The following is a 24,156-nucleotide window of genomic DNA, read 5'->3' as shown; positions in this document are numbered from 1 at the left end:
GCTGGGCCGGCCACCAAGGGGCCAGAAGGACAACTCTCCCCTGGTAAGTCTCTAAGCGAGTCAGGACCTGGAGCAACAGCCGAACCGGGGGAAAGAGGTACAGGAACCCCCACCTCGACCAGTCTAGCCGAAAGGCATCGACCCCGACGGCCTCGCGATCGGGGAAGGGCGCCGCATAAACGGGAAGACGCCGCGACCACGCCGACGCAAAGAGGTCCACTTCGGGACGCCCGAACGTCTGGCAAAGCCAACGGAAGGACTCGTCGTCGACCGTCCACTCCGTGGAGAGGGGAATGAAGCGAGACAGGGCGTCGGCCAAGACGTTGGACACGCCCCGTACGTGAACCGCCAGGAGAGCCAAACCCCGAGAACTCAGCAGACGAGTCACCCGAAGCGACCAACCCCAAAGAGACAAGGACCGCATTGAGCCCACGCGGTTCAGGCAATGAACCACCGGAGAGCAGTCCGAATGGAGCCGAATCGTCGATCCGCGGGCCACCCGAATCCTCCCTACAGCAAACCACACTGCTACGAACTCCCGCACCGTGCTGTGAGCTCGACGGAAGGACGGATCCCAACGCCCCTGGCCGGCCTGGTGAGCACTGGTCACAAAACCCCAGCCGAGAGACGACGCATCCGTGTACACATCGAGCGAGGGCTCGGGTAGGCGCCAAGGCACTGAACCCCGAAAAACCTGAAGAGGAAGCCGGTGACGCAGCAACCGACGCAAGGCCTCCGGGGGTCGAACTCTGCGATCGCGAGAGAGGCGGAAGGGGGAACCCCTAAGGAACCAGAACAGCCGTCGAAGCCAAACCCGACCCGGCGGGTAGACCACCATTGCGAAGTTCAGGCTCCCGCACAGCCCCTCGAGCAACAGCCGGGTGACCCGAGGGCCCTCCAGAAACAGACAAAGGCGGGACCGCAGCCGCAGGAGAGACTCCGGAGGGAGAGACAAGGAGGCGGTTCGAGAGTCCCAAACGAGACCCAGCCAAGTCCGAACCTGAGAGGGAACCAGATGGGACTTCCTCCAGTTCACCAAGAACCCGAACTCGGCGAGCTGGGAAAGAACCAAATCCCTGGCTAGCAAGCAAGCAGACTGGCTGGGAGCCCAAACCAGCCAGTCGTCGAGGGAGGCCAACACCCGAACACCTAGGAGACGCAAACGAGCCACCACAACCCGTGTAAGGCGCGTGAACATGCGAGGTGCCAGGTTCAACCCGAACGGGAGACAACGAAAGCGGTAACTCAGACGCCCCACAACAAAACCGAGCCAGTCCCTGAACCGCGGATGAATCGGGACATGCCAATAAGCATCCCGGAGGTCCAGGGACACCATCCAAGCTCCCGGCTCCAAGAGGAGCCGAACCTGAGACAGCGTAGGCATCCGAAAGGAGGGGCAATGAACCCAGGGGTTCAGACGGGACAAGTCCAGAATGAACCGCAGGTCCGCGCAGTCCCGTTTCGGAACCGGAAACAGACGGGAAACCCATCTGAGGGACGACGTCGTTTCGACGACGCCCAAGCGTACCCACTCCAAGACGACTCGACAGAGCGCAGGGGAAGAAACCTGCCCTGCCAGCCCCGACCCCCCAAAGGGGGGAGGGGCCACCCAACGCCACCTCAGGCCGCGAGACACGACCCGAAAGACCCACGAATCGTGGGACCAGGCGCGGGCGAACAGTGCAAGCCGCCCTCCCATCGCCCCGTCAAGGGGGCAAACCGCGAAAGGGCCGGCGACCCTTACGAGACCCAGAACCCCGCACAGCGCGAACACCGCGCCGAACAGACGAGGGAGGGTCCGCAGGAGGAGCCAACCCCGAACCTGACACCAGAGGCCTACCACGACGAGAGGAACCCCGAGCCCTGGCACGACCTTTCCGGGAAGACCCACCCAGGGACCCCTGGAAAACCAACAAGTCCGACATTGGACGACAAGCCGCCGACGCAGCCTGAATAAACTGCGCCACGGCCGACTCCTCAAACAGAAGAGGACAAAAAGGTGAAGAACACCTAAGAGCCAGAGCCCAAGCAGATTCCACGGAGGAACCCAGCACCGCCTGCCGACACGCGAGACGGGAACCATAAAACAGGGAAACCGCATCCCGCAAAATCGGCGTGAACAGCTTCAACAAGGCAGCCGACGAACGCGCAGCCGAGGACAAGGTGCCGGACCCCGTGGACGGACCCAAGCGTCCCCACATCCTCCACGAGCCAATCCGAAGACAGCTCCAGGAGGAAAAAGAACTGCAAGGCCGAAGCCAATAGGCCCCGGGCGCGCAAGTCCTCTGCAACGAGCGCTGCCGAAAGGGAGGGAACCTGCACATGGAGCTGAATAACGCCCACATCGCGGGGAAGGGCAGGGGCAAACAAGCACTCATTCAGGTACTCAAGTTCGCCCCCCAGGAAAACCTGAAGCACCGTGGAAGCTTCCCGCCACTCCAGCGTGCGGGAACGACAGAAGGAATGCCAGGAATCCAGACCAAACAAGGGGCAGTCTGCTAGCCAGGACGACTCCGGAACCTCGTAACGGAGCCAGAAAGGGAACGAAGTCCCAAACCTGAACGTGGACGGATCCATTTCCGAGGCATAATCCGGGTCACGCAGGAGGTAAGCTGCAAAGGCCACTCGCACCACACCAGGGGCACCTCCCGAAGCTGCCCGAGTCTCGAGATCAAGTAACCCCTGCTCCGACCCCGAAACCCTCAGACGCTTCGGGGCCGGAAGCAGGGGGGGGGGGGGACCAGAACGAACAGAAGGGGAAGGACAAGAAGGTGCGGACTGAACCAGGATCAAAGCGACCCCCACCTCCAAGTCCGGGTCTCGAAAAGCAAAGCGTGGGCAGCCCCGGGGCATCCGGGGGAGCAACCAACCGAGCGCGTTGCAACAGACGAAACCTAGACTGCAACGCACGCGCCGCCTGTACCCGAATAGAATCATCAGAGGATTGGGTAAATTGAGTCACAAGCAAGCAGCAACACTCACAGGACTCAGGGTCGAAAGTATCACCGACCCAACAGGCAGCGTGGCAGAGGCAAAAACAATGAGGGTCACTCTGAGACAAGGGGACCGAGCAACCCTCAAACTCGCACACAGCGAGTGGGGACTCCGGGGTCACATCCATCGGACCCACGCGCCCCCTAGGAGATTCCCAGGGTCCTGAGCGTTTACTTTAAGAGGACTCGCGCTCAGGTAGTCCCAGGCAGGATGCTGCAAACCGGCACCCAAAACTACCAAGCAAACTTCTAAAGCTGAACCCCAGGGACGTGTACACTCATGGGGACCTAGCAGGGGGCGCCACCGAGGAGAACAGTGGAAGGGCAAAAACAAACTGAATAAAATGACAGAACCCCCCACCAGGCAAAAACAAACAGAAAAACAAAACCCCGCAAGAGGACAGCGAACCCCAAGGAACAGAGCTGGCCGCGATGTCGGGAATTACAAGCTGAGCAGCACCCTGCGCCCCTACCAGTACAAACTGCCTCTTACCTGCCGGTAACAAGGGAGAACAGAACACCCAAGAGCCCAACAGGCGGCCGAAAAACCGAAAGGTAAAACGGACCAGCAGAGGCAGACCCCGAGGAGCCTGTGGAAGGTGGCCCCAAGCCCCAAGGGTAGTACTTACAGGGCACCTAGGGAAGGCAGCCCTAGGCGCATGCAGTCCGAGTACTGAAGATAACTCCTGGCTCTCGCACCCACAAAACCAACACCACACGCGAAGCACAGTGCAGTAGCGACACCGGAGCCAGAGCACACGACCATCGCCTATAGCATCAGCCTCAAGAACTGAGGTGTGGGTAGCCGGCGCAGGCGGTCTGGGGCTCCCCCTACCCCCTCCCGGGGAGGGGGGAGCTGCGCAGACAGCGGCGCGGCGGTGTGTGACGTCACACTAGTTTGCTTGTTTTCGGTTGGGGAGTTCTATCGACTAGTTCGGTTTTTGGTAGCAATTTTAACCAGAATAGGGGTTTGTTTTGAGGCGCTTACCTTTCTGGGTGCCTGTTCCGGTCGATGGCAGACATAGAATGCTTCCAACCACACGGGGGCTTCTATAGGCCATTGCTCCCCTTGCCTCTCTGAGGAGGCCCGGTTCTGGCTGTGGTCCCCGGTAGGCCTAAGAACTCCATACACATGACTGATGCCAAAGTCTGACATTAGCATATCAGCCTGGGATAGCTCTGGGGAGCCGACGGGGCTCCCCCCAGAAAACTAAAACAAGAAACCAAACAGAGAGGTAGAAACTCCCTACAATCCCAAGAAAACATGCAAACAAGCAAACATCACACTTTACTGCCGCGCCGATCGTCCACGCAGCCCTCCCTGCCCCGAAAGGAGGAAGGGGAAGCCCCGGACCTCACCGCACCGGCTGCCTAGCATCAGTTTGGAAGCTAAGCTTCAACCAACACAAAAAACCACCGTTGAATGTAATGAAACGCCATTTTCTGGGTGAGACCCGGAGGCTCCCCGGAGCTTTACCGGCTGATATGCTAATGTCAGACTTTGGCATCAGTCATGTGTATGGAGTTCTAGGGCCTACCGGGGACCACGGCCAGAACCGGGCCCCCTCAGAAAGGCAAGGAGAGCAATGGCCTATAGAAACCCCCGTGTGGTTGGAAGCATTCTATGTCTGCCATCGACCGGGTCAAGCATCCAGAAAGGTAAGCATTCCAAAACATACCCCTATTCTGGTGAAAATTGCTACCTAAAGCCGAACTAGTGGATAGAACTCTTCAACAGAAAACAAGGAAACTAGTATGACGTCATACGTCACTGCGCCGCTGTCTGCGCAACTCCCCCCTCCCCGGGAGGGGGAAGGGGAAGCCCCAGACCTCCCACGCCGGCTATCCACCCATCAGTTCTGAGGCTGGATGTCAAAACACGCGAAAAATCGCCGACCGGAGGGAGGGAGGGTTGCCGGGGAGCCTCCGGGTCTCACCCAGAAAATGGCGTGTCATTACATTCAACGCTGGTTTTCTGGGGGGAGCCCCGTCGGCTTCCCGGAGCTAACTACCCACAGAGGAAGGTCAAAGGGACAGAACCGGGAGGCGGACACCACGCACCCCCCAAGGAGGCGAGACAACCGGCAGCAAACGCCAACCCAAGGCGCCACAGCCCCGAAAAGTCCCGGGAACAACACAAGAACAACGAGTAGCAAGGCCCCTGCACGAACACCAAAAACCCATGCCAAAAAGACCGCAAGGCCACGTCGTCCAGACGGCAGCGAGAGCACCGAAGCCACGAACGCCACAGGCATGATGGAAGAACACAGGCAGCTTAGCCGCAAGAACACGGCTGACCACCCAGGACACTATCACCCGCGAACCGGGAAGAACAGAACCGGATCAACGCAAAACGCGCTCCGGACCCAAACGCCGTGGCACACAAACAACAGCGGAGGGCCGCCACTGAACACAAAAAACGACACACCCCCGGCCCGACCAACGAAGCACCAACAAACCCTGGACCCCTCTAGAACGCAGCAGCCCCACCCCGCGCCAGAAAAAATGGAGACTGCTGCCACCGAACAACCAAAACGCTAAAACCGAAGGAGCAAGAAAACTCAGCAACTCGACCCCCAGAGGCAAAAGCCAAAAGGAAAGAGCCGACGAAAAAACACACTGGAACCGAAGGGGCGCTACCAACCGAGGAGAAGACAGAGCACGCTGACCAGAGACCAGGATGGTGCAAGTGGCGCACAAACAGGCCGGAGGTGAAACGACGCACAAGACAGCTGACTAACGGTGCAGAAACAACACCAAGACCGAAAGCAAGCTGAAGCGGCTCCGCCAGCACCGCACGAAAAGAGGCGACAGTATGTGGCAAGACGACGGCCCCCAACCCCCGCCAGAAAACCAAGCTAACAAGAGCAACCACCTAAGAAGGGACAGGAAAAGGAAGGACCGCCAAAATACCCCATACTGCCGCCAAGAGAAGCACGCAGGTGGGACACCTACCACGAAGCCACCCGACCACCAACCGGAGGCGAGACCGCGAGGCAGAACATAAGCAGCCCCGACAAGGCCCCTCTGAGCCCAGGAAAAGGCGGAGCCGCGGGAAGATCTCGGGCGCGACCACCGAAACCCAGGCGGCACGAGGAGATAGCCGGCGTGGGAGGTCTGGGGCTCCCCCTTCCCCCTCCCGGGGAGGGGGGGAGCTGCGCAGACAGCGGCGCGGTAACATATGACATCATACTAGTTTCCTTGTTTTCTGTTGAAGAGTTCTATCCACTAGTTCGGCTTTAGGTAGCAATTTTCACCAGAATAGGGTTTGTTTTGGAATGCTTACCTTTCTGGATGCTTGACCCGGTCGATGGCAGACATAGAATGGTTCCAACCACACGGGAGCCGGTCGGCCGAGCGGACAGCACGCTGGACTTGTGATCCTGTGGTCCTGGGTTCGATCCCAGGCGCCGGCGAGAAACAATGGGTTGAGTTTCTTTCACCCTATGCCCCTGTTACCTATCAGTAAAATAGGTACCTGGGTGTTAGTCAGCTGTCACGGGCTGCTGCCTGGGGGTGGAGGCCTGGTCGAGGACCGGGCCGCGGGGACACTAAAAAGCCCCGAAATCATCTCAAGATAACCTCAAGATAACGGGGGTTTCTATAGGCCATTGCTCCCCTTGCCTCTCTGAGGGGGCCAGGTTCTGGCCGTGGTCCCTGGTAGGCCCTAGAACTCCATACACATGACTGATGCCAAAGTCTGACATTAGCATATCAGCCGGTAAAGCTCCGGGGAGCCGACGGGGCTCCCCCCAGAAAAACTGCCAACTGGTGGGAGGGAGGGTTGCCAGGGAGCCTCTGGGGCTCACCCAGAAAATGGCGTTTCATTACATTCAACGCTGGTTTTCTGTGAGGAGCCTCTACGGCTCCCTGGAGCTTCATACCCAATGAGAAGGAAAAGAAAGGGCTGACCTGGGAGGCGGCCGCCACAAACTCCGCAATGCGAAGCCGAGACAACAGGCTGCAACCTGCGATCCAAGGCAACAAGAACGCACAGGAGCAGACACCCGCATAAAGAACGGGCGGCCAGGAACCTGTGCGACCTTCAAATCCTCGCGCCCGAAATGAGCCCTAGATGTCACAACACAGCAGCGAAAGCTACAAACGTCCAAACAGCACGGGCGCAAGGATAGACCTCAGGCTGGAAGACCTAAAAACTCTCTAAAGGCCAAACAAGGGCCCCAAGCCCCAGCAGGCCCCAAATGTGAGGCAAATGCCGAGCAGCAAGAACCTCTAAGGGAATGTTTCCCAAACGCCCCAGGGAAGATAACCCTATCACGCAGGGGCAGTACTCACAGGGCGCTTAAGGAAGCCCCTAAGCGCATGCAGCTTCGGTACTGATGAGGAACACCTGGCTACCGCACAACACAACACACGACAGTGAACGCCACACAAGGCAAACACCGCCTAGGAAACTGAGGCCAGAGAAGCGTCTGTCCCGGTTGACATTAGCTTGCGAACTGATGCTAGGAAGCCGGGGCTATGAGGTCCAGGCCCCCCCCCCTCCTCTTCTCGGGGCGGGGAGGGCTGCGAGCAGCAGTAAAGTGTGATGTTTGCTTGTTTCCTTGGGATTGTAGGGAGTTTCTACCTCTCTGTTTGGTTTTCTGTTTTTTTTTTTCCAAGTGTTTTTTTTTTCCAAGTGTTTTTTTTCCAACTGTTTTTTTTTTTTTTTTTTTTTTTTTTTTTTTTTTTTTTTTTTTTTTTGTTATGCCTATCTTTCTGGGTGCCTAACCCCAGTCGATGGCAGATAAGGAAAACCCCAACCACACGTTTTTTTTTCAGGGCCATTGCTCCCTGAATCCTCTCTGAAGGGGCCAGGTTCTGGCACTAGTCCCTGGTAGGTCTGAACTCCTTAGCTAATGTCTTGGTCTAATATACAGGCATACCTCAGAATAAGAGTTTAATCCGTTCCTGGAGACGCCTCGCCTTCCGAAAACTCGCATTCCGAAGTTAATTTCCCCATAAGAAATAAAGGGAAATGAATTAATCCGTTCCTGACTACCCCAAAAACCCCACATCAAACTAAATTTTTATACCTAATTTACCTAATTCATCTAAATAAACCTACAAAACTGTGTTCCAGTTATTACTTACCTTGCTGTCGAGTGCTGTAGGCGTATGGAAGATGGTGAGGAGGGGGGAGGAGGAGAGGAGTTACTGTTTGGAAGGGGAGTCCCCTTCCATAATCACATCACATAACCCCATGCCTTGTAACACTATGGATACCACTTCTCTTTCTAAATTTTTCAAACCAGCCCCTGCTTGCCTTAAACTCTTTCTTATCTGCATCACTCGTTGCAGGGGTATTCTTTAGAAGGTCTTCGTGCAACACCCTGGCTTTCTCACAAATAATGGCCTCCGAAACACTATCACCCCTCAACTCCTTGTCGTGTATCTAAATTAATAACAACTTTTCCACTTCTTCAAGTATTTGTGGTCTTTGTGCCGTTAATGTTCTTACTCCTTTTGCCACTTTAGCACCCATAATCTTATTTTTCTTCTTAAGTATAGTGCATATTGTTGATGTGGCTTTGTTGTACTGCCTACAAAGTTCAACAACACGTGTACCGTTCTCATGCTTCCAAATGATCTCTTGTTTCTCCTCTATTGTCATCCTCACAGGAGCTTTCTGGCCTTTATCCTTACCACTGGCTTTCTTGGGACCCATGGTGAGATATATAATAACAAATTGTATAGACAAATCACCAAAAATCCAAGAAAACACTGAAAATCCGCGAGAAGAATTGATGTGGGGGTAGTCACTGAGCGCGAGACAATAATAAACTGAGGGGCGGCGGGGCGGAGGGGCGACGAACGCGCTAGGTCGGCTGTACGCGTATCAACAAACTCGCGTCCAAACTCGCCTCCCGAAGTAACCCTCGCCTTCTGAGACAAATTTTTGGAGTAAATACACCTCGCCTTCCGAAAACCTCGCATACAGGGACAATCGCATTCCGAGGTACCACTGTAATATATATTAGCCCGATAAGCTCCAGGGAGCCGTAGGGGCTCCCCACAGAAACAGAGACCCAACAATCCTAAACGTCACAGGCCTCACAGTTGGGATATGCAATGCATATCCCAACATAACAGGTAGCATGATGGAAGCAGTAAGAATGTCCATTCGAATACATCAAAATTGAGGCACATCCCTCAAACTCACACCATGTGAGGGTAGAATTGGAGGGCCGGGTATTCACAGTAAACCCTCGGAAAACTCCAAAGTGCTTGCCAGGTCTGAAGGATAGACCAAGCAGGAACACCAGGAACAGGCTCACACTGAAATCAACCTATGAGAAAACACCGCTGTTAAAGATGAGAATGGCACACTGTAAAACAAGCATGTGACCTGTGTAACCCCTTAAACGAAAATCAGACTGCCCTCAACCACAAAGGCCTAAGTTCTGCCAAAGTTGAGGCTCCTTCCAACATGAAGATAGCCTGTCAAGAGACAGCCCACCAGAGAAAGAAACTCTGGCTAGACAAGGCCAATGTCAGCAAATATATAGAAACAATAACTCAAGCCATATGTAGTCAGAGATGAACAGTTAATCAGCGTCCACACAAGAAGTGAGGCATACATTTGATTGTTAACTATGCAAATCTGGTTATCATCGCAATGCTACTACGGAGCACCACTTGGTTTCCGAACCCCTTGGGGACGAGACCCGTCGGTTAACATGTAAGTTCGTATACGAGAAATGGAGGAAAAATATAAAAAAAATGTGTGAAAAAATCTAGGGGAAAAATCGACAGGTTCATAGCATAAATGCGACCATATTTTGTTTGTACTCACCAATAATTGAAGTCCTGATCTGCTTATGTTGATGACTGATGTTGATGAAGCATAGTTATTTACATGGAAGAGGTGGTGGTGGATGTTGATGGTGTTGGTTTGACTGGTGTTGATGGTGTTGACTGGTGTTGACTGGATGTTGATGGTGTTGGTTTTTGGGTTGACTGAAGTTGTTGGGTTGACTGGGTCAACATGTGATGAGTCAGGTGCAGGTGATGCAATGCGAGCTTTCTTGGAAGCCATTGCAAAAGACTCTGTAATTGACATTTGTTTCATTCCCTTGGCTCTTGTTTTTAAAAACTTCATATACAAATTGTACTGTGTCATCATGTCCTTAATTTCAAACTCGCTGTTACTCGTGTCCATAAATGCCAGAATTTCTTAAACAAATTCTGAATTTTTTCCACATTACAATTTTCCTTTAACGTTTCTTCATCCTCTTCCTCTTCCTCTCCATCTTCTTCATTGCACTCGTCTGGCTTTTTTGCTGTACATACTAATTCTATAATTTCATCATTAGTCATGTTTCGATTGTTTGGGGCTTCTTCATCAAAATCTATCCATCTATCGATGTCATCTTCTATTGTTTCAGTCACCAGTTCTGCTCTCAGCTCAGGAGACTAAATCCCCTTGACATAGGCTAGGAGTTCCTCTCTTAATTTTTTCTTCTCGCTAACTTTCTTCACCGCAAATCCTTCAAAATCTGCCTCGTCATCTTCCTCAGGAAACAGACTTGACGCGGGCCAAAGTTTTTTCCAACCATTTCTTAGTGTTGTCTGCTTTACCTCATCCCACGCACTAGCAATAGTCCAGATAGCTGACTTTATTGTGAAGACTTTATAAAAGTCCTTAAGTGTTCCAAGTTGATTGTTAAGACGTCTGGCAAACATCCTCTTGTAGTGGTGTTTAAGGTTCTTAATTATTCCTTGATCCATGGGTTGGATCACTGAAGTTGTATTGGGTGGCAAGAACGTTCCAATAATATTGCCCTTTACTAGCTCATCACCTTGTGGATGCGTTGAACTGTTATCTAACAGCAGCACAACTTTGCTGTTTTGCGGGAGACCAACACTTTTCAGGTGCTCCTTCACCTCGGGTACAAAGTTCTTATTAAACCACTCGACAAATATTACTCGAGACATCCACGCACTTGGCTGGTTCTTATAAATCACAGGGAGGTACCTGGCTGACTTTAAAGCCCTGGGGTTTTTACTAATTCCAATCACAAGTACAGTAATTTTAATTTGTGCATGCCAGCTGCATTTGCACAGCACAACAAAGAAATTCTCTGTTTGTTCTGTTTATAACCACCTGAAGGATCGTCCTCACCACTATGAGCCATCGTTTCTGTGGGAAGCATACGCCAATACAAACCTGTCTCATCAGCATTATAAATTTGCTCTGGAGATAAATTTTGTTCCTGCACCATCTCCGCAAATTTACTCACATACTCATCAGCACCAACAATATCAGCAGATTGTCTTTCACCATGCACTTTAATGAACCTAATGCCATGACGGGTTTTAAAACTTCTGAGCCAACCATCACTGTATACACACTTTTGAGTAATTTTCATTGCTTGGTGATATTCACGCGCCTTTTCCACGAGCAGCCAGCCTGCCACTGGCTTCTTCGTCACCTCACGTCTCTGTTTGTACCACTCCCACACTGCGTTATTAGCACTCTCCACCTTTGCTTTACTTACTACCTTCCTATTTCATATTGCTTTATCACTTTCACTTCTAGAGAAATAGTAAAAAATGATAGGTTTAGCCTTAAGAAGATAAAAAACAGTACTTTTACTAATGCCATATTCAGCGCACACGACACTTCTCGGGACACCACTCTCCACCTTCTTAATTATTTCAACTTTCTTCTCAAATGTCATCACTGACCTCTTTCTTTTACATAACCCGCTTGTAGATGCTTTTACTGACACAATGCATGCATTGGAGTCGATATGGTGCACGGATGTTCCTTGATTGTGCTGATATGTAAAACAAAGTCATGGAATGAACACTCCAGTCTCGTGACAAATTCAAACAATGGGAACAATAGACCGTGAGTGTGTGACGTCACAGGGTAGCAGGCGGCGCCCGACACGGTCAGTGAGCAAACTGAACCATCTCCCACCCACCCACCCACCCATCCACCACCACGGGCCGGCACGACGCTTGTCTGACCGCTTCCTTACCCGAACTTGGTTTGTGTAGGATAATCCCAACCCCGGCCGGCGTGAAGCTTGGCGGACTTCTTCCTACCCGAACTTAGTTCGTGTAACATGACTCCCCAACCCCAATCGGGAAACTGGAAGTTTCGGATAACTAAAGTTCGTGAACCAAGTGGTGCTCTGTATATCAAAGTGGTAACTGTTATGGTATAAAATTCCATCATAACTAAGAATAAGAATAGAGTGAATAGAGTAAAGATAAGAATACCAAGTACTGTTCATATGGTTTTCACAACTCTATATGGTTGTAATGAAACTGCCTCATATGGGCCAATAAGGCCCATATGAATGAGTTTGGGAGGACATAAATAGGTGACAACTCCTATTTATACCTTTCCAAACTCATATATGGGCCTATTGGCCTACATATTATTACAAACTCATAGATGAGCCTACTGGCCCAAGTGAGGCAGCTACTATTTATAGTGTGAATATTTATAGGGGCAACAGGATCTAGACCTTATGCAGTTTCTTCTTATTGATACACACACACATTCATTCATTCATTCATTATTATATTTATTGAAACAATCATTTATTCATTGATATATACATAAATTCATAATTCATTGTGTTGCTACAGCGTGTGTTGCTGTGAGCAACACACAGTCACTGACAGCACACACTAGCCCTGACAGATGGAGCTTGGCCACCACACACGTGTTGCTGACAGGACACTCTAGCACTGACAGATGGAGCTTGGCCACCACACATGTGTTGCTGACAGGACACTCTAGCACTGACAGATGGAGCTTGGCCACCACACATGTGTTGCTGACAGGACACTCTAGCACTGACAGATGGAGCTTGGCCACCACACATGTGTTGCTGACAGGACACTCTAGCCCTGACAGATGGAGCTTGGCCACCACACATGTGTTGCTGACAGGACACTCTAGCCCTGACAGATGGAGCTTGGCCACCACACATGTGTTGCTGACAGGACACTCTAGCACTGACAGATGGAGCTTGGCCACTACACATGTGTTGCTGACAGGACACTCTAGCACTGACAGATGGAGCTTGGCCACCACACATGTGTTGCTGACAGCACACTCTAGCACTGACAGATGGAGCTTGGCCACCACACATGTGTTGCTGACAGGACACTCTAGCACTGACAGATGGAGCTTGGCCGCCACACATGTGTTGCTGACAGGACACTCTAGCACTGACAGATGGAGCTTGGCCACTACACATGTGTTGCTGACAGGACACTCTAGCACTGACAGATGGAGCTTGGCCACCACACATGTGTTGCTGACAGCACACTCTAGCCCTGACAGATGGAGCTTGGCCACCACACATGTGTTGCTGACAGGACACTCTAGCACTGACAGATGGAGCTTGGCCACCACACATGTGTTGCTGACAGCACACACTAGCACTGACAGATGGAGCTTGGCCACCACACATGTGTTGCTGACAGCACACTCTAGCCCTGACAGATGGAGCTTGGCCACCACACATGTGTTGCTGACAGGACACTCTAGCACTGACAGATGGAGCTTGGCCACCACACATGTGTTGCTGACAGCACACACTAGCACTGACAGATGGAGCTTGACCACCACACATGTGTTGCTGACAGGACACTCTAGCACTGACAGATGGAGCTTGGCCACCACACATGTGTTGCTGACAGCACACTCTAGCACTGACAGATGGAGCTTGGCCACCACACATGTGTTGCTGACAGCACACTCTAGCACTGACAGATGGAGCTTGACCACCACACATGTGTTGCTGACAGGACACTCTAGCACTGACAGATGGAGCCTCCAGGTTCGAACACCGGGCAAGCAGCGCCTCAAACCACAGTTGGGCTGGCCACCACGGGGCCAAGAGGACCACTCGACCCCGGTAAGTCTCCAAGCAAGCGAGCCAGGACCTGGAGCAACAGCCGAACTGGGGAAAAGAGGTACAGGAACCCCCACCTCGACCAGTCCTGACGAAAGGCGTCGATCCCGACAGCCTCGCAGTCAGCGAAGGACGCCACGTAAACCGGAAGACGCTTCAACCACGCCAACGCAAAGAGGTCCTCCTCCAGGTGCCCGAACATCCGGCAGAGCCAATGGAAGGAGTTGGCACTGGCTATCCATTCCGTGGACAGGGGAACGAACCTGGACAGTCCGTCCGCCAGGACGTTGGACACCCCCTGGCTCGCCAGGAGAGCCAAACCCCGAGAACTCAGCAGACGAGTCACCCGAAGCGACCATCCCCAAAGAGCCAAGGACCGCATCGAACCCCCTCGGTTCAGGCAATGAACCACCGGGGAGCAGTCCGAATAGAGCCGGATCATCAACCCGCGGGCGACCCAAACCCTTTGAAGTGCAAAATACACCGTCACGAACTCCCACACCGTGCTGTGGACCCGACGGAAGGACGGACCCAACCGCCCCTGGCCGGCCTGGTGAGCACTGGTCTCAAAGCCCCAGCCTAGAGATGACGCGTTCGTGAACACATCGTGCGAGGGCTCGGGCAGGCGCCAAGGCACTGAACCCCGAAAAACTCGAAGAGGAAGCCGGCGACGCAGCAGCTGACTCAAGGGGCCCCCAGGGGTCGAACCCAGCTATCGCAAGACAAGCGGAAAGGACATCCCCGAAGGAACCAGAACAGCCGACGAAGCCAAACCCGACCCGGCAGGTAGACCAACATCGCGAAGTTCAGGCTCCTGCACAAACCCTCAAGCAACCGCCGGGTGACCCGGGAGCCCCCAGAAACAGGCACAGGCGAGACCGCAGCCGAAGGAGAAACTCCGGAAAAAGAGACAAGGAAGCAGTCCAAGAGTTCCACACAAGACCCAGCCAGGACCGAACCTGGGAAGGAACCAAATGGGACTTCCACCAGTTCACCAGGAACCCGAACCCGGCGAGCTGGGAAAGCACCAAATCCCTGGCAAGCAGACACGGGGACCGACTGGGCGCCCAAACCAGACAGTCGTCGAGGTAAGTCAACAACCGAACACCTAACAGATGCAGACGGGCCACCACGACCTGGGTAAGGCGTGTGAACACCCGAGGTGCCAGATTCAACCCGAAGGGGAGACAACAAAAGTGGTAGCACTGACGCCCCACAACAAAACCAAGCCAGTCTTGGAACCCCAAATGAATAGGGACGTGCCAATACGCATCCTTGAGGTCCAGGGGACATCATCCAAGTGCCCGGCTCCAACAGAAGCCGGACCTGAAACAGAGCGGTCATCCGAAACGAGGGGCAAGATACCCAAGGGTTCAGACGGGACAAGTCCAGAATAAACCGCAGGTCCGCATAGTCCTGTGTTGGAACTGGAAACAAGCAGGAAACCCACCTGAGGGACGGCGTCGTTTCGACCACGCCCAAGCACACCCACTCCAAGATGACCCGATGGAGCGCAGGAGAGGAAACCTGCTCCGTCAGCCCCAAATGCCCTGGAGAATGCCGCGAGAAACGACCCCCAACGCCCACAAATCATGAGACCAGGCATGAGCGAACACAGCAAGCCTTCCCCTCATCCCCCCGTCAATGGGGCGAACTGCGAAAGGGCCGCTGCCCCTTACGAGAACCAGACAGGTCCCTATATGAAGTCTGGGTCCCTATACACAAAGCTGGGCAGCCTCGGGGCGTCCGGGGAAGTAACAACCTGAGTACGTCCAACAACCTAAACCTACCCTGCAACGTGCGAGCTGCCTGCACCTGAAGTAAATCATCAGCAGACTGGGTGAATTGAGTCACGAACAAGCAACAAAGCTCGCAGGACTCGGGGTCGAATGTGTCACTGACCCAACAGGCAGCATGACGGAGGCAAAAACAATGAGTCACCCTGAGACAAGGGGACAGAGCAACCCTCAACCTCGCACAAAGCGAGAGGAGATGCAAGGGTCTCCTCCATCAGACCTGAGAGCCCCCACGGGGTTTTCCAGGGCCCCCTAGACTGGGTCTGCTAAGGGTTATCCCAGGCAGGGCACTGCTAACCGACGCCCCAAACTACCAAGCTAACTGCTAAAGCTGAACCCACCTGACATGTCCACTCGTGAAGGCAAAGCAGGGGGTACCACCACACAAACGATCCTAATATAAAGGGGAGGGAAACACAAGGCAGACCCCCCCCCCCACCAGGCAAAAACAAAAAGAAAAACCACGTAAGTGGACAACGAACCCAGTGGGAACAGAGCCGGCCGCTGTTATAGATGAAAACTAGCTACGCAGTACCCTGCGCCCCACCAGTGCAATAACTACCACTAACCCCAAGGTAAACAAGGGAGGAAAACCCCCAAACACTCGGAGCGACCAAACGCCAAGCAGCAAAAGGCCAACAGAGGTAGACCCAAGGAGACTTGTGGAAGGCAACCCCAAGCCCCAAGGGCGGTACTTACAGGGCACTCAGGGAAGGTGACCCTAAGCACATGCAGCCCGAGTACCTGAGAATACTACTCCCAGCTCACATGACCACCGTAAGAGCAGCACTGAAAACAAGTCACAGCACTGAGACAAGACTGGAGCTGGAGCCACACGACCATGCCATACCATCAGCCGAGGAACTGAGGCGGGGATCGCCGGCTCGGGGGTCTGGGGCTCCCCATTCCCCCTCCCGGGGAGGGGAGACTGCGCAGACATGCAGTGTGACTCGTGTAACATCATGCTTGTTTGCTCGTTTTTCTTTTGGGGATTTCTGTCCACTCATTTGTCAATTTTCGTTGTTAACCAGAATAGGGGTTTGTTTTGTGGCACTTACCTTTATAGGCCACTGCTCCCCTTGCCTCTTTGAGGGGGGGCCAGGTTCTGTCTCATGGTCCCTGGTAGGCCCATAGAACTCCATACACATGAATGATGCAAAAATCTGACATTAGCATATCAGCCTGGATAAGCTCTGGGGAGCCGAAGGGGCTCCCCCCAGAAAAATTATTGTTTTTGTGCATAGGTGGATATGCATTTACAGAATAGTACATATTAAGCTGTACACAAGGAGTTAATATGTTATACAAAATTGAGCTGCCAAGCAATGTAAGGTAAATTATAACACATAGATGAGGGAACAGAGAAATGATGATAAGACTAACCTCGACTTTCTGTTGGCTTGACTGGCAACTTTCCACTTGAATGCTCTGTTGATGAATCAGACGGTAAGTGTACAATGATAACCAAAGTAATTGAGAGAGCATATTTCATGAAGTTGAATTACAATACATTTTTCATAGACAGGTACAAAATTTATTTCTTAGCTATATTCAGCACATTTAGTTTATTATGAATTTTTCACCATTCAAAACAAACATGGCGGTTATCATTAAAGAAAATAATATAACCATATGCTATCAAAACAAATATGCAATCATAGCTATGAATAAGTTAGGCACAGCAATCTTGCTAATAAGTAGGGATAATGTCTTCTCGCAGAATTAATAACATGGGATAAAAAAAATTGGATAACAAAGGATAGTTGTTGAGATACAAGTCTCATCCTAACCACACACTCAGGCCTTGACAAAGCATTCAGGAGAGTGCAAAAGACTTGGTGTAAATCTTAACACAAAATTCATAAACACGCAAGGGTGATTTTTATCCAAAACCTTGCTAATAATATTATGGCAACATATAAATCAAGAATGTATAAATCACATTGACCATCCTCCTAAAATGATAGCATTTATAGCAACAATTTGGTCAAACCTACCAATATGTACTGTCAGACAAAAAAAAGTTCAAATTTTGTACAGTGTTAGTGAATTAGTTCAAATGGCATTCCAGAACTTGGAAATGTAACTGAAGAACATAACTTAACCTGTCCAAACAATCCTAGGCTTAATATGTGCTTTCTTAGGTCTAATATAGTAGAAACATGTACTATAACTAGACTTAGGAATGTTAAGTTTGGTTTCTAGTTTTCACTTGGACTATATAAAATTAACAGTACTGTCTCCACTCGATTATCTGGACTATATGGGAAGAACCCCCAGCCATATAATCACGTGTTCCGGATAATGGTACTTTTTCACCTACGAGTCCAAAACTAACCATTTCCAACTATTTTTATACTACAAACAACATAATTTGAATTGCCTTGCCACATATAATTATTAAATATTCAACTAGAAACCTCAACTTACACTGTTGTTGTTGTTGTTCGTCTTCTTGATTGATGCCACACATCTTGAAGTTAAAAATTCTTGACAATTTACGTAACCTATACTAACACAACACTTAAATTAACACTTAAAATTACTGTACAGTTCATTAAGCAAAGTTAGTTTTGACTGCCAGCTGTGGAAGCCTCACTAGTTGAAGGCATTTGACTTGCCTGTGACGCCTCACTTGTTGAGGCGCTTGGGTTGCCTGTGACTCCTCACTTGTTGAGGCGCTTGGGTTGCCTGTGACTCCTCACTTGTTGAGGCGCTTGGGTTGCCTGTGACGCCTCACTTGTTGAGGCGCTTGGCTTGCCTGTGACGCCTCACTTGTTGAAGGCGCTTGGCTTGCCTGTGACGCCTCACTTGTTGAAGGTGCTTGGCTTGCCTGTGACGCCTCACTTGTTGAAGGCGCTTGGCTTGCCTGTGACGCCTCACTTGTTGAAGGCGCTTGGCTTGCCTGTGACGCCTCACTTGTTGAAGGCGCTTGGCTTGCCTGTGACGCCTCACTTGTTGAAGGCGCTTGGCTTGCCTGTGACGCCTCACTTGTTGAAGGCGCTTGGCTTGCCTGTGACGCCTCACTTGTTGAAGGCGCTTGGCTTGCCTGTGACGCCTCACTTGTTGAAGGCGCTTGGCTTGCCTGTGACGCCTCACTGGTTGAAGGCGCTTTGCTTGCCTGTGACGCCTCACTGGTTGAAGGCGCTTGGCTTGACTTTTGTACCATATAAGAATCAAGTGTAGCTTGCCTTCTGTGTTCACTGGCCAGTTGTATGATCAGCTCTTTGGTTGTCTCGGGTACTGATACATGTTTCCAACTTTTGGATGAGCACAATTGGGTGAAAAATTTATTAATCCATCAACATAGGTCATGAGTACACTGTATTTTGTGGTCATTGGTGTTAGTTCTTCACTGCCTTCTTCATCCTCCACCTCTTCGTCGACCTTACCAGTAATAGACTGGAGAATCTCGTCTTCACTCATCACACCATATCCTGGGTCATTGGCATCTTTTTCAAGCCAATCAACCACATCCTGTCTTTCTAAGTTTTTGCCGGCATTTCTGAACATGTCATGGATTTCATCTGTAAATCCTTCAAAATATATTTCTTCATCCTCCTCGTTTCTGACCGTAGACGTGAGGAGTTTTATCCAGGAATTTTTCAAAGTCAATTCCTTTACTTCACTCCACACCTTGGCCCAGTTATAGATGGCTTCCTTGACTGTATAGTTCTTCAAATTCTCAAGTTTTTTTTAGCCCTGTTATCCACACCGAGTTCAATATCTTCCGGGAGAGGCAAAACCACCAAAACTTCCTTCAGCATCTTTTTGGTGTACAACCTCTTTGTGGCAGATAACTCCCTGATCTCAGATAACTCATCCTAGCTGGATGACAGAGGTTGTGTTAGGAGGAAGAGCCATACACGTTATCTTGCCATCATGTGAGGTTAACGTGTCAATTTTGGGGTGGGCAGGCACATTATCAAGCAGCAGCAAAGCCCGAACTTCGCTTGGCCTTACTTTGAGTTTCTTAACTTGATAGGCACGAACTTCCCTGCAGAACACGCCATGAAACCAGGAAAGAAAGATCTCCTGTGTAAACCATGCATTTCGCGAGTTATAATATTTGACTGGCAGTCTGTCCATGCATGTTGCAAGGCTCTTGGTTTCTTTGATTTGCCAACAATTGCACACGTGATTCTGTCTGTGCCATCAGCATTCGCACACATCGTGGCCAAGAGCCTGTCCTTGTTGACCTTACGGCCTGGCACACAACCCTCACTCCTCATTGCTAGAGTTTTTTTCTGGTAAACTCCTCCAATACAGCCCAGTTTCATCAGCATTATAAATTTGATAAGAATATAAATTATTTGACAAAATGTATGCTCTTAATTTCTGTTTAAATGGTTCTACACAGCTTTCATCTGCACTCAATTTTTCACCGACAATTTTCCTTTTCACAATATTGTGCCTACCTTTGAACCTTGCCACCCACCCTTCACTGGCTTCGAAATCCTTTATTCCAAGGCTTGCTGCAAACCTGCTTGCAGCATTTTGTATTTCTGTGCCGCGAATTGTTACGCCAGCTGTGCGGTGCTGAGCAAACCACTTGTACACAGCCTCATCCAACTGTACATGCGTCATCCAACTGCGTCAAGGTTTTCATAGTTTTTCTACCACACCCTCTGCTAGTCCTTGCACTTTCACTTTCACAGGTTGAAATGTGTTTCAGAAGTTTCTCTTTTTGTTTCCTTATGTCAGAAACAGTACTAGTGCTTATATTAAATTCCTCGGCAACACTTGAAGTCGACCGGCCATTTTCACAAAGTTGTATAACACGTAACTTGTCCTTAATTGTTAGGACAATCTTCTTCCTCTTAACACCTCTAGAATGATTGATGCTGATACCAGACATAGTCTTGGCCAAAAATGTTCAAAGTTACTATCAAAATAAAAAAGTTATTTAAAAAAATATTTTACTAAAGGCACGGCACTGTGGTATAACACGAGAGTCGAGAGCACATGGCTTGACCAGGCATGGACGGGTCCACTTGGGGCAAGGAGGCACTTTACATAGGCCGCCAGCAGGAAAAAAAAATAACAATATTTTGAAGGAAACTTCAGCCTGTGCAAATTGTTTTTAGGAAACTTGAATGGTATTTTTTATTACATAATTACTAGTATTTCTTTTGATTTTGGCTATGATGAATTGTTCTAAAATTAATGGTAATTCCTGTACTGTAGTGTATACATTACACTACAGTTGTAATGTAGTGGGATGTGGAGACCCTCCACATCCTAAGGGGGATGTGGAGACCCTCCACATCCCCCTTATCCCCCCCAGGTGGTCCCTCCCAACACTCCCCTCTCTCCCGACACCACCCAACCACCCCACCCCCCTCTTCCACCATGCGCCTCGAGCCACAGGCAGACGGGATTAATACCGTATGGCTCGCCCCATGGCTTTTATATCCGGACAATTCAATGATTATCCGGCTGACTGTCCAGATAGCGTAACATCGGCAGCAAGTTAACCGGCTCTGATTTTTTATCCGGCTAAACCGGCTTTTATCTGGCTCCCATGACCATTTCAGCCGGATATTGAGATAACTTTATCCAGTCACGATTTTGGCCGTATAAGGGCGTTTTCTGGATGTTCAAATCCCGGATAATCGAGTGGTTACAGTAAAACCGTGAATTGTTGGGGGTCCAGCCGTACATACTGGTACACACATTCACTCAAACAGTTGTTGCAAGTACTATCCTTTTAGGATATCAGCTGAAATCACTAAAATATTATATATATTGTAGAAATCCACTAATCCAGAATCCCCCTATCTAGAAAACGCCCTAATCCGGCAAAAATTGTGGCCGAATAAAGTTATCTCCCTATCCATTCAAAATGTCCATGGAAGCCCGAGTAGCGGATATTTGGCTGGATCAGAAATCTGAGCTGGTTAACTTACTATTGATGTTACCCAATCCAGACAGTAAGCAGGACAAGCGGAGAATAGTCCGGATCAGAAAGGCAGGCATCGGGCTGTACCGTATTAATCCCATACGGCTGTGGCTCGAGGCACGTGGTGTAGCAGGGGATGGGGTGGGTGGGTGGTGCCGGGAGAAAGGGGAGTGTTGGGAGGGACTGCCTGGGGATAAGGAGGATGTGGAGGGGCCTATACACTACAGTAATTACCATTAATTTTATTCATCAGTCATTAATTAAATTCATCACAGTCAAAAACAAAAGAAATAATTATATATGTAATAACAAATATACAAGTTATCTAAAAACAATTTGCACAGGTTGAAGTTTGCTCTAAAAATATTGTGAGTTTTTTTCCAACCTGGCGGCCTACGTAACGTGCCTGCCCCCAAGTGGACCCGTCCAGGCCTGGTCAAGCCAAACAGCCCATGTCCTCCCATCCCTTACATTATACTACAGTGCCACGCCATTAGTGAAACATTTTTTAAATAACTAATAACTCTTTTGTTTTCATAGTAATGTTTATCATTTTTGGCCAAGACTATGTCTGATAGCAGCATCAACTGTTCTGTAGGTGTTAGGAGGAAGAAGATTACCCCATAACAATTAAAGACAAGTTACGTGTTATACAACTTTGTGAAAGTGGCCGGTCGACTTCAAGTGTTGCCAAGGACTTTAACCCTTAACATGCTCGGGGTCTAATATCCTGCATCCGCACAGGCGCATGTCATTTTGAAAAAAAAAAAATTTTTTTTTTTTTGCTAATCTGTTAAGTTCTGTTCACTGATCACGGGAAAAATAAAAAAAAAATTCTATTGTACTTACTTTTGTACAATCACAATCTGCATGTTCACTCATGCAGTACACGCCCGGGAGGTGTTGCGCGCGGTCCTCAAACAGCCAGAGTTGCCACAAATATATTTTTGCGCTATTTATTTACAATGTCTAAGCGCATTTTATCTAATTTTTTTTCACTAATTGTGTTTCAAATACTGTTTGAACATATTTTGTATCAATAATTGTTGCATATTTGAGTATACACAGGCGCACACAAATGTTTTCAATTACGGCAATATAATATGTCATTACAGTCTATTATATTGTATGTTCTGCTTATATTTGTATATATTTACACACACGCACACGCTATCTGCTTATATGTTTACATATTTACACACTCGCACACGCTATACACACTTTGAAGCACACTTAGAAGATTTCTAGACTGTGGTAGTCATTGAAGCAGTCGACAGCACATAATGGGATACCACACGTTTCACACCATGTTTGCACAAGCTTCCGTTTCTTGTCTCTACGTGTCGTTGTTTTACACACATAGCAATCACGTTGGGCTATTGCACGCTTCACACCAGGTGGCAAATACTTAAGTTTGTGTGCTAGGAAGCCTTCAGTGTGAGCAAGGCGTGGAGTACCAGCATGCTGCAACAGTGGGTTTATGATGGGCCGCTGAATACCTGGGACATCTTTTGCAAACTTTCCTAATAACTGTATTGCAGCATCAAATACAAAGTCACGGAAAGTGGGCTTACGTCCAGTTCTCACAAGGTACATGTTGAAACAGTTCAGCATGCTCATGTCCACAAGATGGAAGAACACTTTTTTCGTCCACCTACATGTCTTCCGCACACACTCTGCAGTGCCTATCATCATGTCTGATTTATCAATCAACTGCATGTTGATATTATAGTCTAAAACACAGTCTGGCTTATATAGTGGTGCGTTTGTTTTATGGCTCACTTTCCCACTGTTCACCATTGTTCCATCATGAATTGTTGTCAACAAGTTCACCTCTCTTTTGTCTTTCCACCGAACTGACAGAATGTTATCACTTTTCCTTCTCTGACACTCACCAACTGCAATGTCGTTGTCAAACACAGGCATTTCCCTTCGTTGTGGCTTTACTGTACCAACCAATCCGGTTCTATTTTCTAGCAAGAACCGAGCTAGCAAGGGACTTGTATAGTAATTATCTGTGTATAAAATGTGTCCCTTGTTCATCCACGGAGCCATGATGGTCTTCACTACACTCCCCGAGAATCCATGTTCGTCGTTACCGGGAATGTCTACATCACTAGCCGAGTACAGAATCATGTGTAACACGTATCCTGTCTCACAATCACAAAGAACAAAAAATTTCAGGCCAAATCGGTTTCGTTTTGAGGGAATGTACTGTTTGAATGGAACACGTCCCTTGAAAAGTATGAGAGATTCATCAACCACCAGCTTCTGTGCTGGTACGTAAAAATCTCTGAATTTTCCAATAACATCGTTCATGTAGTGCCTCACTCGCCACAGTCTATCATCAGGTGTTTGGTCCTGAACACTTCCAAAATGTAGACACCTGAGGAGTATCTGAAACCTGTCTCGTGACATATATTTCCCGAATAAAGGTGTTGGTATTGTCTTGTCCTTGCTCCAATAGTCATTTATTGCATGTTTGTGACAGTGCTTCATCAACAAACAGAGTGCCAAAAACACATACATTTCCGCCACTGTGGTATTTTTCCAATGCTGCAGTCATGAAAATTCTGTGA

General features: G+C 49.7%; 1 protein-coding gene across 2 annotated transcripts in view; it reads right to left on the bottom strand.

The window, feature by feature from the left end:
• The window catches only part of LOC123752967 (repetitive organellar protein), a 133,121-nt gene that overhangs the window by 47,959 nt on the left and 61,006 nt on the right, over positions 1–24,156 (bottom strand). For both annotated transcript variants that reach the window (XM_045734977.2, XM_045734976.2), the window contains exon 3: positions 17,059–17,103. In XM_045734977.2, coding sequence (XP_045590933.1) covers positions 17,059–17,103 — 45 coding nt within the window. The remainder of the gene's footprint in view (positions 1–17,058; positions 17,104–24,156) is intronic.

The sequence above is a fragment of the Procambarus clarkii genome, chromosome 6 (genome assembly GCF_040958095.1).
Source record: "Procambarus clarkii isolate CNS0578487 chromosome 6, FALCON_Pclarkii_2.0, whole genome shotgun sequence".
Taxonomy (NCBI): domain Eukaryota; kingdom Metazoa; phylum Arthropoda; class Malacostraca; order Decapoda; family Cambaridae; genus Procambarus; species Procambarus clarkii.
The sequence above is the reverse complement of the archived record's forward strand: the minus strand, read 5'-3'. Positions and strand labels throughout refer to the sequence as shown.